Below are 18,261 nucleotides of genomic sequence, written 5' to 3' on the forward strand. Positions count from 1 at the left end.
CCCACCTCCCCCTCCCCCTCCATTCCCAATACAGAATAAGGCTTGACCACAGCCCCCCCACCCCACCCCAGGGGCCCCAGCTAAGAGGCAGAAGGGGTTTCCAGTTTGGTTTCAGGGTACCTCCTTCCTGCCCCTCCCACCCGCCTGCCCATGGGCCAGTCCTAGGAGCAGCTGGGGCTGGAGGGGTTGGACCAGTGCTGGGGTGGGGAATGGGGAGGGATAGCAGGCACTTGTAGATTTGTGGCCCATGGGTGGCACCCCTCACCCTTTCTGCCCTCCCCCAACATCTCCCCCTCCACAGAATTTTTGGTTCATCATAAAACTGTCCCTCCCTCCCCAGCTGCAACTTTGTGGGGTATGAAAAACCCAGGCACTCAAGGCCCCTGGAGGGGCAGGAAGGCAGAGGTGGGGCTGGGACCAGCTAGGGGGGGCAGAGTGGAGCGGTTCGAGGCAGAGGACAGGGAAACACGGCTTTACTTCCTAAGCGATTGTAATAAAAAAAGTTTCTGGGTGCAAAGGCCGAGGCCTTGGTTCAAATAAAATTTCCCCAAAATGGAGGTGGCCCCCTTACCTCCCCAACTTCTCCCCCTCCCTCCCTCCCACCACTTTGCATCCCAGAGCTTAGAGACCCAGAGATAGGGGACAGCTCTGGGCACCCACCCACCCACACCATTTAAAAAAAAGGAACGCAAGTTTTATACAAAATGTAAGGATGAGGAGAAAGAGGAGGCAAGGAAGAGACCAAAGCTGCCCTCACCTCCAGGGGCTTGGGGGGGTTAAGGCAGCAGAAGCATGGGGAGGGGACAAGGTCCCCAGCCCACCGCCCTCAGGAATCTCGGTGCTCCAGAGACAGTTGGGCTGTGGCGTGCTGGAGGTCAGAGCTCACCCGTCTTGGGGTGAGGGGCCCCCCAGCCTCCCCAGGCCCTTCCCCACGCACCTTCTTGTCCTCAACCTCATCCTCCAAGCCACTAGTAGTGCCCCCACCCCCCTCCAGGCGACAGTCTTCACTCCAGCGCCGTTTAAAGTGCAGCTTGAGTGGCATGCACTGGGATGCCCCAAGTGCCTCGCCGGGCTCCGGCTTGGCGGGTGCAGGTGGGACCCGGGGAGTCTTGAACACCTCGCCATCTTCATCATCCTCATCGCTGATGTCTGTCACCTCCACCTCCTCCGACTCGCCTTCTGAGATAGGCTCCACCTTGATCTGTGGCGGCGGCGGTGGTGGTGGTGGTGGTGGCGCCAGTGCCCCCACCCCCTCACCTAACCGGCCCAGGCCGCCCCCACTGAGGGGGACATTGCTCTTGTCAGAGCCTGCTGGAGCCTTTTCCCCAGCTGCCCGCTGGCGACGTCCTAGTGGGGGCGGCTGGAGCTTAAACTTGAAGGGGGATGAAGAGGAGGAGGATGAGGCTGAGGAGGGTACCGGCGGGGTCTCGGGGGCCAAGGGCGGCAGCGGGCACTTGTGGGGCGCTGGGGCTGGGGCACCACCAGCCCGGGGTAGTGCAGGAAGGCTCTGGGGCTGAGGTGGTGGTTGTAGACACTTTGGGTGTGGGCCTGCAGGTACCGTTTCATGTCCTCAGGGCTGAAGGAGACGTGGGAGCCGCCCCCTGAGCCACTGGGACCTCCGCCGCCACCAGCAGGGTACATAGGGCTCAGGTGGGTGAAGGTGTGTAGGCTAGGTGGGTGGGCGTCATGGGCAGAGCTGGTGAAAGCTGAGGGGGGAGCAGGGAGCCAGGCCCAGCCAGGGGCGACACAGGCAAGGGGCTAAGGGGCTCAGACCCACCTCGGGGCCGGGGATGGACCCTGAAGACACCAGGGTCGTGGGGCAGGAGGGCCAGCGGGGGGCCTCGGAAGGCACCCAGCTCTGGTGGGCCGGGCGGTCGCGCCTGAGGGTCTTCGCCCAGTGGCTCCTCCAGCTCTGATGTGCCATCACTACAGTCACTGACTGAGCCGCGGCCCAGGCGGCGGGCCACCACAGCCGAGAACAGGGAGGACGAAGACGAAGGGCAGGCAGGGGGTGAGCGGGGGTCCTCAGTCGGGGACAGCACCTCAGAGGGCGTTGAGGGAGGGAAGCAGAAGTGGCTGCCACCCGACGGCACTGGCGGGGCGCTCTGGGGTACTGCACCCCCAGCCAAGCCCACATCGATGAAAGGGTAATTAACCAGCACCAGTTTGTTGAAGTTAAACTTGTAAGTGAACCGTTTCCCCTTTGTCTTGTGCAGAATACGTTTGTTGTAATAATAGCGCAGGGCCCGGCTCAGCTTGTCATAACTCATCTGGGGTTTGCACTTGCGGACGCCCCAGAGCCGGGCCACCTCGTCAGGATCCTTGATGACAAATTCCCCATAGTCCCCCTGCCAGGCGATGACACCCTGATACTCTTCTTTCCGCAGCAGCTCGAGAATGAAATGCCACAGCTGGATCTGCCGCGAGCCAGGGGATGACTCCGGCTTGTAGGCCCAGTCCGGGAAGGCAAACCCTGGGGACAGAGGTCGGGGAGGGGCCCCAGGTCAGGACGCCACATCCAGGCTCCAGGTCCCCCACCTCAATGCCCACCTTACTCCACCCTCGACTTGGGGATATCCATCTGCCCGTGACCAAGTTGGGACCTGGCTCAGAGAAAGACAGTGCATGTCTGTTTGTGGATGAGGGGGGCTAGATGGGAGCTGGGGGGAGGGGAAGCTGGAGTCGGGCTCCGGCGACACCGGGAGAAACAGGAAACCGTCGGCGGCGGGTCCTGGGGCCAGTGCCAGGGGGCCAGGCACCACGCCAGCCTGGCGGGCAAGGCTGCCAGTGGGGGAGGGGCAGGAAGGGGTGGCCGACACACACGTGGCTAAGCAGCTTGGGGCACAGTCCCCCCCAGAACCCACCCCAATCCCATTCAGTGGCAAGCCCCTTCCAGGTCCTCTGGTCCACTCTTAGGAACATACTGTCAAGCCCCTGGACCTGACATGAGCCCCTACTCTCACCCCACAACCCAAGAATTTTTTTTCTTAAAAGGACTAGGAGGGGTGGGGTGGCTGGTTGACGATGAGGTCAGCGCTTGCACACACAGAGGCTTCTGTCTTCCCTGGAGAGTGAAACCCAGACTGTCTGAGAGTGCCCCCCCCCCCCTGGACCCTCTTTACTGTACAGCTCTCTCCAGACCCAGGCATCCGGATGCAGCCAGCCTCCAGCTCACCGTCCCCCAAACTCTTGACACTGAACAGGCACCCTTGCAGCCTTCATCCACCTTTCTGTCTGTTCATCCCCCACATCTCCTCTGCCCACCTGCATGCCCACCCCCAGCATTAACCTTGGCTAGAGGTTGGTGGTAGGCTGGCTGGTCCCTGGAGAGGGTGGGCAGCCTGGGGTGGGGGGGCTGCGGTTGTTGTCATTTCCCAAACCCACGGGTAATCAGGGGCCATCAATAATTCAGCACCAGGCAGCCGGTAATGGAGGGCTGGGAGGAGGGAAGGGGAGGAAGGGCAGGCAGGCAGGGCAGTGGCCCTGGTGCCACTAAAGAGAAAACCCAAGTGGACATACAAAGATGAGCCAGGGTCCTGAGTCTCATTCAGGCTATCTTCCCTTGGCCTCAGCTCAAGCAAGTACCAACCAGGCCTTGAGGCAACATTAAACGTACTCCAAAAGACTCCACCCTAATATGAAATCAACAGATAATGACCCTTCTTCCCCCCTGGGAACACAAGGCAACAGCAGTTCCTATCCCTGGAAGATTCATCCCCATCCAAATCTACACCTTGCTTCCTTCATTCATCTCAAAGATGCAGACCCTGACCCCTGGCTCCATTCACAAGTTCCAGCCCCCTTAAAAAGCTCCGGGAACATGACCAGTAGGTAATCACTGACTTGAGCTTTTGTACCAGCCGTGCCTGTTCCATTCAAGAAGTCACTGTCCCTGACAGGCCCTTTCAGGGATCCCACCATCTGCCCCACCTTGAGAACCCAGGTGTTAAAACCAAATCATCACCCTGTTAAGGAACTCTGGCCCCAAGGTCTCCCTTGGCAAAGAGACCCTTGGGAACTCAGATGACCAAGCCACAGACTCCCAAGTAACTTACAGCCCCTTCTCCAAACCTCCTAATCCCCCTCAGGGGCCTAAGCTCCATACTGCTCCCCACCTAAACCCCAACTGGCCTTCTAAGACCCAGGAGGGGGAGAGAAGGCCTTGAAGACATCAATCTGGGGGTGGGGGGTATGCTAACTTCCACCCTCCCCCCAAAAATTAAAGCCACCCTTCCCAGCCCACCCGCCTCCGTGTCCCGGTAACCAAGCAACGTGTGTGCAGCGACAGTCCTGGGAGCGGGGGAGCAGGAGGCTAAAAATAAACTTTGCAGAAGAGAGGGAGTGAGAGAGACTACATGCAACACAAAGGGAACTCGGCAAGGAGGTGGGGGGGCCTCTGGAAAGACCTCAAGCTGCATTCCGGGAGCTGTCCCAGGCCCCCTTGCGAACCCCCCTCCCTGAACAACCCCACAGGGCCAGGACCCTGGCTCTCATTCCTAGCAGGAACCCTCCCCACTCCCTGACCCCCAACACCAGCTTTCCTCATCGGACACATACATGAGGGCCTGTTCCCGGCTTTGGTGGAGAGAATCAAGGGGGGGTGACGTCAGGGTGTCTCAATGGGGCTCTGTTCCCCAGGCCTTGGAGCCAGGAGCCAGGCACGGGCAAGGGGAGCATGTGTGTGTTGTATGGGTCCACGTGCTATGGCAAGAAAACACCAGGATTGCAGCAAGAAAGCTTGGGGGGTAAAACCTCTGAGGCATGGGGGTACACTGAGGCAGGGGAAGCAGAATCAGGAGAGTGAGAGGGGTTCAGGAAATTAGGAGGCTGGGTGTGGACATGGCGGCAGACAAACAGGAAAGGCCCAGATGGCGGGGTCCCAAAAGGCACACCTGGGTTCCACACACAGGCGGGGCAGGGATTCTCCCAGACTATGGAAATCTGAGGAGCAGAACTTCTGGGCACCCCGGAGTTCACGTGACTGCCCAAACTTTTCTAAGAGCCCACTGGGGTCGGAAGGAAGGAGTGGCGGTGGAGAATGCACACATCAGCCTCCTGGGGGGGGGGGCCCCACCTCCCTCACTCCAGGCAGCCCTCGATGGCGCCAGAGCCGGGAAGAAAACAGGAAGTGGGAAACAGCCACGGCAGAGGAATCAGGGAACGGGATGGAGGCTTAGGATGCAGGGTCGCACGAGGACCGATCAGAAGGCACAGACTAACAGAACCTTCAGGCTCCCGCTCTATCCACCAGCCAGGAAGCCCACACACGGGCTCAGACCCAAGACAGGACTGGGGGAGTGGCCCAGCCGGTCCCACCAGGAGAAGGCCCTTAGCAGAAAGGGAAACGAGGCGGGGTTGTCTGGGCGCCTTAGCCCCTTCCTCGGGCGACGGGAGGCTCCTGCTACCCCCAGGGCCCAGCGGCCAAGAGAACTGTTTCTGCAGGAGAAATAAAGTGGGACGCACGTGACTGACCCTACCGCACTCCGCACCCCTGCCCCACCCCCAGCCCCCTCCTCCGTCCCAAGCTCCAGGCGCTGGAGCTGCCCCCCCAGCCCTTTAAGAGCCGCCTCCACCCGCCGAGCGGGGGGGCGGCGGGTAGGCCGGTCGGGGCACACACCCGCACACAGGAGCCCTAGTCGCGGCCGCCGCCGGGGAAGGAAACAAGTTTGAACAGCGGCGCCCGTCCCCCTTCCCCCTCCCCAGTCCCCGCCCCAGGCCGGATTCCGACAGGGTAGACGGGCAGGGGGAGGCTGCGACCCCTCCCCCTGGCCGCCTTCCCCCCCCAATCTCGCGCGCTTCGGCGCAAAGTCCAGCCAGCACAAGCCTAGGGGCGGCGGGGGAGGGGAGAGGAGGGGGGAAAGTCCGAGTGGGAGGGGGGTTAATCCCGCTGCCCCCCGCCGACGGGGGAGGGGAACCTTGGCCCCTTAAGGAAGAGCAAGTTGGCGGGGAAAAGGGGGGCGGAGAAAAAAGACAGGCTCCCAAAGAAGACGAGCTTGGTACGGGAGGGGGACGAAGGAGGGAGCCTCCTTGCTCCCCCCACCTCCCTCACCCTCCTCAACTCCGGGTCCCCCGAGGCGCGGGAGGAAGAGGATACCCAAGTCTCCCCTGGAACCACCTTAAAGCCGCGCGTTCTAAGGTCGGAAACAAAAAGTTCCTTTTTCGAACGTTCGGACTGCGCTTTGGAACTTTGCGACTCTGCGCGGGCGGGGGAGCGAGGAGCCGGTGGAGATAGGCGGGGGAGGGGCGGCGCAGTCTGGACCCCGAGTCCCAAGATCCCCACTTGCGCTCTCCTCCTAGAGGCCATCCGGTATCCCCCTCAACACAGTGTGGGGCACGCGCCGCCGTGAAGGTCACGGGCCGGACCGCGCAGTGAGGGAATGGGGATAGCGGGCCCTGTGAACAGCCTCCCTCACCCCTACACGGCACACGTCTCGGCCCCCTTAGTACAACGTGACAGAGTGGCGAGGAGAAACCCCGCCACCTCTGTGCTACCGAGACTGAGGAGGAGCCCAGCGTGCAAGGTCCGGGCAGTGAGAGAGACCAGGAACCGCAGCACCCATACCACTCTGCCAGAAATTGGGGGTTCTAGGCAACACCCTCCGCTCGCGCCACGAGAAGCAACAGGTCTCGCGTGCTGGGGGACCCCTGGAACTGGGGACCATTCAGGTTCCCCAGGGTCTCTTCTGCCCCCCCAAAGTTTCTCCGCCTGGTCTCCCGGGGCAACAAGTCTTCCCCCACACGTGCTGCCCCCGCCCCTACCTGTGTCCGCCGGGGTCTTCATGCTGGGGGGGCCCGGGGCGAGGCGCCCCGACTCCGGGCCACAGCTCCCGGCACCCGCACTGCCCCGTCCCGTCCCGCGCCCGTCGGGCCGCCCTCGCCGCCTCACCCGGCCTCGCCTCTCAGAGCCTCTCCCACAATGTTCCTATTCTTAAGTGCCATCAAGTCCAGCACAACTTGCATCCACTGTAGTGTAAGGGGTCTGTTGATTCAAAACCCGGCTTCTCTAGACCATTGTTCTCTGACCTTGCTGTCATTTTCTGGGACAAGCTGTTAATCTTATCCAGCTGCCCTTCAGCCAGGCGGCCTGCCTGTATTATCAACAGCTGCATGACTCACGTCTTCCTCATAAGGCATTCTAAGGTATCAACAAGGATACTGGCTAGTCTCACCAGTAAATTGAGCAGATTCTGTGGCTGAATTTGGGAATCTCAACACCCGGAAAGAAGTACAAGAAAGCAGCACACATCCTTCGGGACCAGAGGTTTCTATGCAGAGATATCTTGCTACTGACTGAGCAGCTGCCTGTATTAATTGAAGGACTACTCTCGATGTTGACTGAGAAGCCAGCTGAACTAATTCAGGGATGGTGTCTTTCTGTTAACCTGGGACTGCTGTGTACTGAATCTGGGCTTTCACTGAGTGATATCTTTTGCCTTCCCTCCCTCACCCCTCAAAACTCTTTCCCTAATAAACCTTATAACTAGGAGTAAAAAGTGGATCTGTAAAGTCTGTGTGGTCTTCGCAATGAATTTCAGTCCTAGTAATTAGTAAAAGTAGGTGCAGGAACACAGTGGGTCATGTTGGACCTTAACAGGATCAGTTTTATACTGTGGTGGTTGTTGATGGGGACAGTTCGCCTTTGTGGAGTTAGTAGAGGTCAGACTTGACCTTCCTCACACTGTCTTTGCTGCTTTTACAGCCACCCTATGGACGAACAACAGACTAGAACTTGCCCTATCCTGTGCCGTCATCACGATCCGTCACCTGTCAGTCGATCTCATGGCGGATTGTCCTCTCTTTCGCCGATGCCTCCCTCTACTTCTCCCGCATGGAGTCTCTCTCCAAGCACTGGTTCCTCCTGAAAACATACCCAGAGAACTGATATGAAGTTTCACCGTTCTTGTCTCTAAGGAGCACTCTGGTTGTACTTCTTTGAAGACAATATTTGTTGTTCTTTTGGCTGTCTATTGTATACTGAGTTCTGCTCACCAACACCAACAATTCAAAGGCATTGGTTCTTCTTCAATCATCCCTCTTCATTGTCCAACTTTCCGATGCATAGAAAGCAATTAAAAAGTCCAAGACTTGGATCAGGTACAGCTTAGACAGGCCTCTAAAGTAAACACCAGAGAGGCAGGGAGACAGAAATGTTTTCTTTAGAATAGCCAAACACAGGAGACCAAAAAGCCAACATTTCCCCCAATAAAAAGCTCAGAAGGCTGGAAGGGGCAGGAAAGAAGGATGAATGAAAACCAGGAACTCAGGGAAGAAGTGGGAAGGGTGCTGCTAAACTGAGGGAGCCCCAACTAATGCCATGAAATAAAATACATACAACCTGCTGGATATGAAAGCAAATCACAACAAAATGTTGCAAAGATGGGAAAGAAGTGAGAGTCTGGATAACGGCAGGCTCGCCCAGGTGGGAAACGTGGAAGTTTACAATCCTCCTTAGAGAACGGAAAGGCTTGCTGAGCTCTCATCAGGCCTCCTGGCTGGGGGAATTCACTGCTGGGGACCTGACAGACAAAAAAGAAAAGGCAGGGTGATTGTGGACCAGAACTTGTCCATGGGCTGTGTGGTCTCAAATGTGGGGCACATGTGGCTGAAAATCTCCGACTCGGGTGTAGGATTAGAGTTGATAGTTTTCAGCAGCCCTCAAAGGAGACTGAGAAGTGCTCCAAGCTGTTTCCCATCAGCATGGACACAAGCCACCGCATGACTTTTAGCCCACATCACAGCCCTGTCTTGGTCCCACTTCCTCTGTTAAAATACAAAATTCGGAATGACAAGGGAAACCCTTGCTGTCTTTTTAAATTCTACCAAACTCCCTACAATGCGTAACCCAATGCAATGAATGCAAGGTGAGGTTTTGTTTGTTTGTTTGTTTTTTAATTTTTGTGTGCGTGTACCATCAAATCAGATCTGACTGGTACAGGTGGAGATTGTCCCTGCTTCCCTGGCAGAGCATCTGGTGGATTCGAACCGTGATCAAGGTGAGTTTTTAAGGCCTCCTAGTTGGGCATGTTGTAAGGAGGGACCAGTCCTTGGAGAGGGACGTCACGCTTGGGAGAGTGGAGGGACAGCACAGGAAAGGAAAACCCTTGATGAGATGGATCGATTCAGTGATTTGGATAATGGGAGTAGGTGTGTTGGAGACAGTGAGGCTGGCACAGGATAGAACAGGGTTTAGGGCTCTTGTTCATAGGGTTGCTATCAGTCACAAGCGACTCGATGGCACACAACAACAACAACAACAGGAGCTCTCTGTCGGGGATGATAAGGATGGTACCGGATAGGCCAGAGTTCGGATCTAATGCTGAGGACGTCACCTAACAACAACAACAGGGAGTTCTGAGCTCAGGCTGCCTAGTGGTAAGAAGTTGCGCTACAATCTCAAAGGCATTGGTTTAATCCACCAGTTGCTCCACAGGAGGAAGGGGAATCTCCTCCCACGCAATTTCTTGCCTCTGAAAACTTGCTGGAGGGTCAGCTATGGGTTGGTTCCAACTTGACAACACACAACCACAGGGAGCTCTGGTGGCTTAGTCCAAAGTTAGCTGCACTACTAACCCGGAGATGGTCCCTCTCTGGGGGTTCGTATCCACCAATGACGCTGTGGAGAAAGATGGATGATCTCCTCCTGTGTGATTTACAGCTTTGAAAACACTCTGGAGAGTCAGCTGTGAGTTGTGTCTGACTCGAAGGCAGTGAGAGAGTTGAGCTCCTTTGTTTGCTGTTTCACAATGTAGGACCTTCAGTGTCTTTCTTTCTTCTTTTTAAATAATATTTTATGGTGCTTTCATTGAAAGTTTGCACAGTGAATTAGATTCTTGCTTGACAATTTTTCTAGAAATTGTTCTGTGACACACCAACTAAAGTTTTACAGTGTGTCTGCATTCCCCTCGACTGCATCTTGTTCCAGGTCTAGAGTTCTCCTTTTCCTGCCCCTTTATCTTGTCCTGTGTTAATGTTGACTTTTGGGGGACCAAGTTTCTTGAGGGTACCCAACCAGGAGCCGAATCGCACTGTGGTGGCACAGTGGTTAAGTGTTACCCAGCTAGGAGGAAGGCTAGCCGTTCCCATTGGCTTTGTGAAAGAAATGATCCACTTCTGACAGCCTTCTGACAGCCGAAGGCTCCGTGGGGCAGCTCTGCTCTACCGGTAACACGGGCTGTGGGGGTGGGATAAGCGAAAACTGACTCCTGGCATCCAGCAACAACAACGTCACGAGGTGGATAAGACTCCACGGCCACGGCAAAAGGAAGAATGGCCGCAGTACTAGAATCCTGGTACCATGAAAGCGAAGCTGCCAGGAGCTGCCCAGTGTAGGGGTCAGTGGGAGGTTGGTTGGTGGCTGAAACCCACCAGCCACTTCTTAGGAGGAAGATGAGGCTGCCACTTCCACACGTTCCACTGAAATCAACCCACCAAATCAAGTAAATTCTGACTCACAGGAAGCTCCATCCTTTTTCCAAGGTCGTATGTCATCAAGGGCAGACTGGCGCCGGTGCAGGCAGGTAAATCAGGCCGGCACAGGTGGACGAGGGTGGCGCAGGTGGACGAGGCACATATACACTTTATAGACTTCTAAATCCATGGTATTTTTCACAGTACTTATTTTCAAAGAGTAAGATGAGACTGGACAACAGTAAGACCTAACTGGGCAACATCCTATGGAATGCTCCACCTCTCGCCAGGAAGTACGGGGACAGACTCCTGGACTAGGCTCTCTCTTCCTCACCTGCTGTGGGTCGTGGTTGGCAGCTGGGTTGGAGGGACCTTGGAAGGTAATCTGGCCTATCTCCATACTTTCCAGCACAACTGCCAGCTAATTGAAACCAGTCCAGGCAATCAAGTACCAGTTTGACTTGGAAATCCCATCTCTCTCCAGGAAGAAATTACTCAGCCTTGTCATCTGATCAACTTTGAATGTCAAGAAATACTTCCTTTGACTTGCACAGATACTCCCTGCTTGGGACTTTTTGAGCAGGTTGACAATGCATTTCAGACGGGTGAAGGTTTGAAGGACGGTCCAAATGGAACCTCTTTTTGAGCCTCATGTCCCCCACATGGGATGTTGCGTTCTTTCCTGGTCCAGGCGTGGACAGGTGGCAGGAGTGCACGTGTACATGTGGCAGGGTCATGAACTTGGGGCCTGTTGGCAAGGGCCCTCCTTGGCCAACTTAAACCACTGCTGAGTTGAAGTGCAAGTGTGAGTGCTCTGAAAGCTACATCTGCCTCCAGTGCTTTGATGGTGCTATTATACCGCAGGGAAACTCAAGACCACATGTCTCAACAAAAATATTTTCTGATAATGTAGAATGAGCGTTCTGGTTCCTTATTGCCTGTAGGATTGAACTGTGTTTGAAATCGGGTTAACTAGAGCTAAATTTAATCCTTGTGTGACCTGAGTGGGTATCCGCAAAGTGGTGTATTGAATATCCTACACACTGTTGCTTTTCTTCTCAATTTCCCTCATTATTTCCTAAGGGAATCACACAGCAATAGCAGGCAGCGAAGTAATGAAATGTGGTAAATCTGGTTACAGAGAAATCTGATGAAGAGTGCTTCCCTTTATTTCATCTCAGCAGCCTGTCTAGGGGGTGGCTTACTTCAGTTCACACAGTACTAAGCCAGGTCTTAGGAGGAAAAAGGGAAGCTGGATTTACTGCTCTGGAAACACAGTGTTCAACTTTATAACATATAAGAGGGTTTTTTGTTTCGTAGAGGCCATTAAAATCTAGGTCGTAGTCATTAACTGCCATTTACACGGTACCATAACCAAGTGCACTCTCTTGCAGGGATCTCCTGAGGGGGGAGCATAGCACCCCGACTGCCAGCAAGTAGGCTGAGGAGGCTGCGGGGTTGGCAGGGGACACCTTAACACATATACTGCAGGAGTCTTGACCACCATCCCTGGGGACAGATCTTTCTGCTAATAGCCTAGCTTCAGACTCGACTTCGGGCTTCAGACTTGTTTTTCCAAAAGCTCTATAGACTGGACAGGCTTCTGTGGGCAAGTCCAAGTCAATCGAGGGTGATTAGTAAGGAAAGGAGAACACACAGGTATCCAGGTGATTCTACTCTGCTGTAGAGAGACCAGATGCAAAGAGCAGAACTGCCGCTCAGGGTTTCCTCCAAAACTTCTCAAGAGCGGACTGCATCATCTCTCTCCCACAGGCCTCTCGGGCCTTTGAACAACCAATCTTTCAATTAGCAGCCCAATTATAAACTCATGGTTCCACTTTGGATCTCTGGCATCACCTCCCAGCCTCACTGCCACTTGGTGAGCCCCTGAGTGGAAGGAAAAAACTAATGAAGGAGCTTGTTTAATTGGGAACAATGAATCTGAAAAAAGGTATCTGAGTGAGAGCTGCTGATACCAATGTAAATGTCACCCATTCTTTGAAGAATGGAGTTGTGTGCAAGTTTCTTAGTTATTTGCAAGAATTCTTTACATATTGTAGCCATAAGTCTTTTGTCACTTATGCTTAGCCAATATTTTTTTCCACTCGGTGGCTTGTATGTTCACTCTTGTTATAGTTTCCTGATATATGAAGATGTTCATCTTTATGTTGAATTCACCAACCATTTCCTTTGTAATTAACATTTTTCGTGCTTTAAGAATCACTCCTTACACCAAGGTCAGAAAATCATTCTCTCTTATTACCTTTGAACAGCTTTTTACTTCTGCATATTTGGGTCCTTTTTTTTTTTTTTAAAGTAGAACTACCTTTTCTTTCCAAAGAAGGTATTCCATCTGGTAATCAGAAACAACAACTATTTCAAATGAGTTGGTTTAATTCCAGGTGGTACAGAGTTCTGGGAATAATGAAGAATGAAGATTCTGACAGGATTCTGGATTGTATGTACTTTGCACAGCTAAGATCAGAATGGCTGAGTGAGAACTGGAGATGGACCATCGTAGGGTTTCTTCTTCTTCACTGTTTCACAAAGTTTCTTCTTAAATGTACAACAGGCTCCAAGACAACACTTCATTCTAACCATGGGTGGCAACAGATGTTACAGCAGAGAATCCAGATGTTTTAAAAAGGAACTGGAAGGTTCATCATTGCCTCAGTCTTATCTTTTGCCAGATTTTTAAATTCCACTCATGGCCAGGGGATCTTTGCCCGTGGCCTTCGCTTTTAGTTCCTCGAGTTTCTTCTGTCCTTTTTTTTGGTTCTGCTTGAAAGCCTTATCTTCCTCGTCCATCTCGTTGGTCTGCTTCTTAGGCTGTTTCAGGGCCTTCTTCTTACCACTTTCATGGCCAGACATGGTGCTGGCCGCCCCTTCCCCAGGCCTGCTGCCGAAAGCTGAGTTCCCAAGCCCCCTATCTTGGGTCCTTTTTCTACCTGGAATAATTGCATGAGTTTAAGTCCCTCCCTTCTCTCCTTGGCCACACATTCTTCCAGGTTCCATTTATTCCAAGTGTGTCCTTTTAACTGATTTGCTATGATGTGTATCAAAACCCCATGTGTGCCTAGGTCTCTTTGTGGGATTTCTATTGTTCTGTTGGGTTCTCCATCCACACACCAAAGCCACATTGTCCTAACTATCATAGCTTTGTGCAGGTCTTGACTCCCAGATAGCAGTTCTCCTCTCTTGTATATTCTTTGTTTTTGCATTCCTACATCAGTCTCAAGATAGTTCCTGAGATTGTACTTCAAGTTTCAAATATTAATTGGTTGGATTCTGCACAGAAATTTAATTAAGTTTTGGCAGCATGACATCTTCCAACCCGTGGACATTCCAAAGCTCCCTATTTTCTCTGCACCTCTTTACTTCCATTCGAGAAAATGCTCTCAATTTATTCCTAAAGTTTTTGCCATTTTGCTGTGCTATTAAATTAAACGCACTGCTGATCTGATACTACTTAAAAGTACACAACAACAACAACATTCTGTTCAGCACTTTTTCAGTGAGATTTTTCTCTTCAACTCTAGACAACAGCAAGACAAAATGCCTTCACAATTTCCTGAGGGTGCAGGGAATGGAGCTAGCTACTGAAGGTGTATCTTTGTTCTAGGAACCTAGCCCCTCAGGGCCCACACAAATCTATGAGCAGGGCATGGAAGGCAAACCTGGGAAGTCTTGGTGTCCCCCTCACTCCTCAGTGGCGTGAAGCCAGCAGCTCAGTGCTGTATCAGGATTGTCAGATATGCAAAGAACAGAAATCTGAATTCTCATTCAGATGGTGTCTCGCTTTCTATTGCTGCTGTTGTTATTGTTAAGTGCGGTCAGAGTCGAAGGCAACTCATGGCAACGCTATGAATGAAAGACCTGGACACATGTATAACTTTCCTCCTTTCTCCAGGTGCGACTGTGGCAATGTTGTGGCGAAACTGTAGCAAAGTATAACCAGAGGAGTCCTGAGAAAAGGGCCACAGTTAAAGATTTTGCTGTGCTTTCTAGATAATTAAGGAGAAGCTGACTTATAACTGCTCTCAGGTAAACCTTGCTGGATGACTAAGAAAATTAGAGGCTTCTTGAATTTGTGTGGCTGACTTGAAACTAGAGCTTGGACTGTTAACAGAGAAATTGTGCTTTGGGACCGCTGGGTTAAAATCTGGATTTGAATTGGGTGCTATTCTTTGCTTCCCCAGCTCTCCAGCTTATTTCCCTAGTAAACGCCTAGTAATCTGTGGTACCGCAACTATGAGTCAACAACAAATAAATGCACCTCTTGCTGCTGCTGTTGTCGCTCTAGAGACATCATGGAGATATGGCCTGCAGGCTCTTTATCTACTTTCTGCTCTGGGACAGTGAAAGGCTGGGCTATTCTCACTCCCTTGGCCCTTACAGAGAGACCCATTTTCTGCTCTTTAGACCCAAGTTCTGAAGTGAAGAAGAGAGCAGTCAGGCTCTTTCTGCTTCACACACACACAGAGCAGAATGGCAATACCGGCATGAGCAGAATTAGGAAAGGATTGGAAAGGCAATTTATATAAAACCCCTATTCTCAAAGAGGAAACTGTATAATGGTCCAAACACTATGTTTCTAAAATTCCATTATATTATTCACTTTTGCTTAGTAAGTACACTGACATATGGGCCCTCTAAGTATAGAGCTATGTTTTTATTTTAAAGCAGCTTAACTTGTGTTCTCCAAAGATGTGAAGTTTTTATTCTAAATTTTTTAGTGATGACACAGTAATTACACGACAGACACAGAGCCAACTAGGCTATGCCAGATGTCTCCCAGAACATGACTGTAGAGTTACACTGTTCTCTGTGAGAGTACAAGCTGACCACACAAATATACTGGGGCTCTTGGAAGATGTCAGTGGAACAGTGACATGTATAATGATGTGTGCACCAAATATAATTTTATTTGTCTTAACGTTTATAGCAAAAACTCTTCTTGGATATGTATATTATGTAATTTCATCATATAATTGATGCATTTTGAAACATAATAAAATACTAATACACTTATTATTTGGTGGAAACTAGAAAAAATATAATTTGCAGGGAACATGACTATAAAAGATACATGTAATATTTACAACAATAAATCATGAGCCCTTTAGCTTCAGAAAACAAGCTGATAAGTTAATTACCTGCTTACGATTTTGTTTTCTTCCTCTTACCTGGCTGTTAACACATTCCTAAAGAGCAAGGAGGGAGCTCTAAAGACTGAAATGCACCTGCCCCAACCCATGGTATTTGAAATTGCTTAATATGCTTGTGTAAGTTGGACAATGAATAAGGAAGATTGAAGAACTGATGCCCTTAAATTGTGGTGCTAATTAAAAGTATTGACTATATCATGGTCTTCGTAAACAACAAACAACCCTATGTTGGATGAAGTGCAACCAGTGTGCTCCATAGAGCAAGAACATTGAAACTTCATCCCGCATACTTCCAGCTAGTCCTTGGGAAAGGACATCTTTCTTTGAAAAGGAGAGGATCAGCGAAAGAGAGGAAGATCTTCAAGTTGGACTGTAACAGTGACTGCAGCAGTGGGTGTAAACACACAGAGATTGTGAGGATGGTGCACTATCAGGGAATTTCCTTCCATTGTTTATGAGGTCACTGTGAACGAAAGCTGACTTGGCAGCGCTCCTCAACAAAGACAGGTTCCAGAAATGTGAAAACAAACCCAAAACAGGCCTACGTGTAAAGGCTAACGTTGGCAAGTGCGTCCGCTTGCCAAGAAGCCCTTTAGACATCGTGTGTCCCATGCTGCCTTGCTAGTCTAAAGGCTGATGTTCAGCTCCACCGGGTGCTTGTTTGGCAGAAGTAAGGACACTCTTGTAAAGATCTGCAGCCTTGGAAACCCAACGGTGGGGAAGGAAGATGGGCAACCTCCTCTTGTGTGATTTACAAACCTGCTGGAGGGTCAGGTATGAGCCGGTTCTGACTCAAAGGGAAACAGCAACAAAACCCAATGAGAGTGACTGTGAGACTCAATGGCAGTGGGCTTTGGTTTGGACCTACTTGATAGTCTCATCAGTTTTTTTCCAATTACATTTAACTGCTTCATCCTTTGCTCTTGCCATTTCTTCTAGCTACAGTGCCCACATCCTTCCCTTCATGGGCCAGATTCTACCAGTGCAGCCCAACACCGTCCCCTCCACCACCCAGCCGTCATCTCGCACCTCACTCTTAGAATCGTGGCAGCCATCAGGGCCTCCTGGCCACCATGTCCACTTGGTCTTCTCAGTCCTCTTCTGGACTTTGTAGTAGCATTGCTGAACTTGCACTCTTCTTCCTTGGCCTCTGTGGTGTGTGACCTCTGCTTTCTGATTCTGACTGCCCTTTTTCTGTATCTTTTTCCTGTCCTCATTCACAAGATAGGTGTTGTATTCTCAGAACTGTCCCCAGCACTGGTCACTTCTTGATGGTACACTCATGCACACCTCTGTCAGTTCTGTGTGAGTGACCCCAAAGATATGCCTGAGTGTCAATACTGTCATCTACTCTCATTACCTGGGTCTCTCATTACAGTTTATGGAAGATGAAATCAAGTCCTCCTCCTCCTGTAACGATGCTTATCCTACCACTTTGCTCTTTCCCGTATTTGTTAAAGGCAGTGTGGCAGTGGTTCAAGTTTCAACATTTAGCTTCCTTTTTTGATCTCTCTCTGCAGTCCCACCATCCACAGCCAGTTTCCATGACTTGCCACTAGAGTTGCCAGAATGCTCTTATTTTCCTCCATTGTTGCCTTCCTGGATCATGTTTCTTTCAGTCTTTAGATACTTAATTCCTGCTTTAAAGTCTTGCTTTGTCACCCAGCACGAGGACTAACTTTGACCTCATCTCCAGTCATTCTGGTTCAGCGTAAAGTGCAGACTAATTCCACCAGAACCAGACCTTGCTGTTCCCCAACACATTTCCATATCGATGCCTTTTTTATTACAGTTCCTCTGTTGGGAATGCCTTCCCCAGGGGCATGACTGCTGCCACCCTCATAGGCTCTTGGGGCACTTACTGCCAGTCAGTAAAGGAGATGGAACAAATGCACCCAGAGACACAGGCTGTGGGAGAACAGACTTCTGGAAAGAAAGAACCAGGACTAAAACAAGAACAGACCCAAATTAGTAAAAACGTGGGTATAGTACCAAAATGCTAACCAGAACAGGAAAGATTGTTGGTTGATGTACTTCTAGAACTTTAACCTCCCTCTTAGAAAGCAAAGGCGGTATGCATGTTCCATGCAACCAAGTATCCTGAACAGCAGAGTCACAAGCAGTAGTCTCCTTTGCTTTCCTGACTGCTGCTTCCATGGGTACTGATTGTAAATCCAATGACAGTTGACAATTTAAATCTTTTTTCCATCTATCATGGTTACCTCTTGGTCCACATGCAAAGATTTTTGTTTTCTTGATGTTGAGATGTAATCCATATTGAGGGTTGTAGTCATTGATCTTCAGCAGGAAGTATTTAAAGTTCCTTTCACTTTCTGTTTAGCTATGTAGTGCCATCTGCATAATGCAGGTTGTTGATGAGTGTTCCTCCAATCTTGATGCCACATTCTTCTTCAGAGTCCAGCTTCTCAAATGATTTGTTCTGCATACCAGCAGAATAGGTATAGAGAAGGGGTACAGCCCTAATGCATACTTCTTTTTCTTCCCGTGGTATTTTAATTTTCTAGAATACTTTATCGTCTTTTTCTTTTTTTTTTATGGGTTTTGTCCATCTCTTCCCATTAGAATGTAAACTCATTGTTCACTGATACACTCACACATCTAGGACAGTGCCTGCTAAGTGTCACTGTCTGTTCCAACCGCACACCCTCTGTACAAGAATGAACCC

The 18,261-nt window shown here is 51.2% G+C and overlaps 1 protein-coding gene and 1 pseudogene across 1 annotated transcript in view; both read right to left on the reverse strand.

The window, feature by feature from the left end:
- Positions 1-826: 826 nt before the first annotated feature.
- On the reverse strand, positions 827-6,781 carry LOC102843602 (annotated as a pseudogene).
- A 3,288-nt stretch (positions 6,782-10,069) lies between these two features.
- LOC102853397 (chromosome unknown open reading frame, human C18orf63) overlaps positions 10,070-18,261 on the reverse strand; it is a 39,739-nt gene continuing 31,547 nt past the window's right edge. Inside the window, exon 12 of the mRNA XM_006897253.1 lies at positions 10,070-10,171. Within this exon, the coding sequence (XP_006897315.1) occupies positions 10,070-10,171 (102 nt within the window). The remainder of the gene's footprint in view (positions 10,172-18,261) is intronic.

This window comes from Elephantulus edwardii, unplaced genomic scaffold (assembly GCF_000299155.1).
Source record: "Elephantulus edwardii isolate Elephantulus edwardi_28Jun2011 unplaced genomic scaffold, EleEdw1.0 scaffold00207, whole genome shotgun sequence".
NCBI classification, from domain to species: Eukaryota; Metazoa; Chordata; class Mammalia; order Macroscelidea; family Macroscelididae; genus Elephantulus; species Elephantulus edwardii.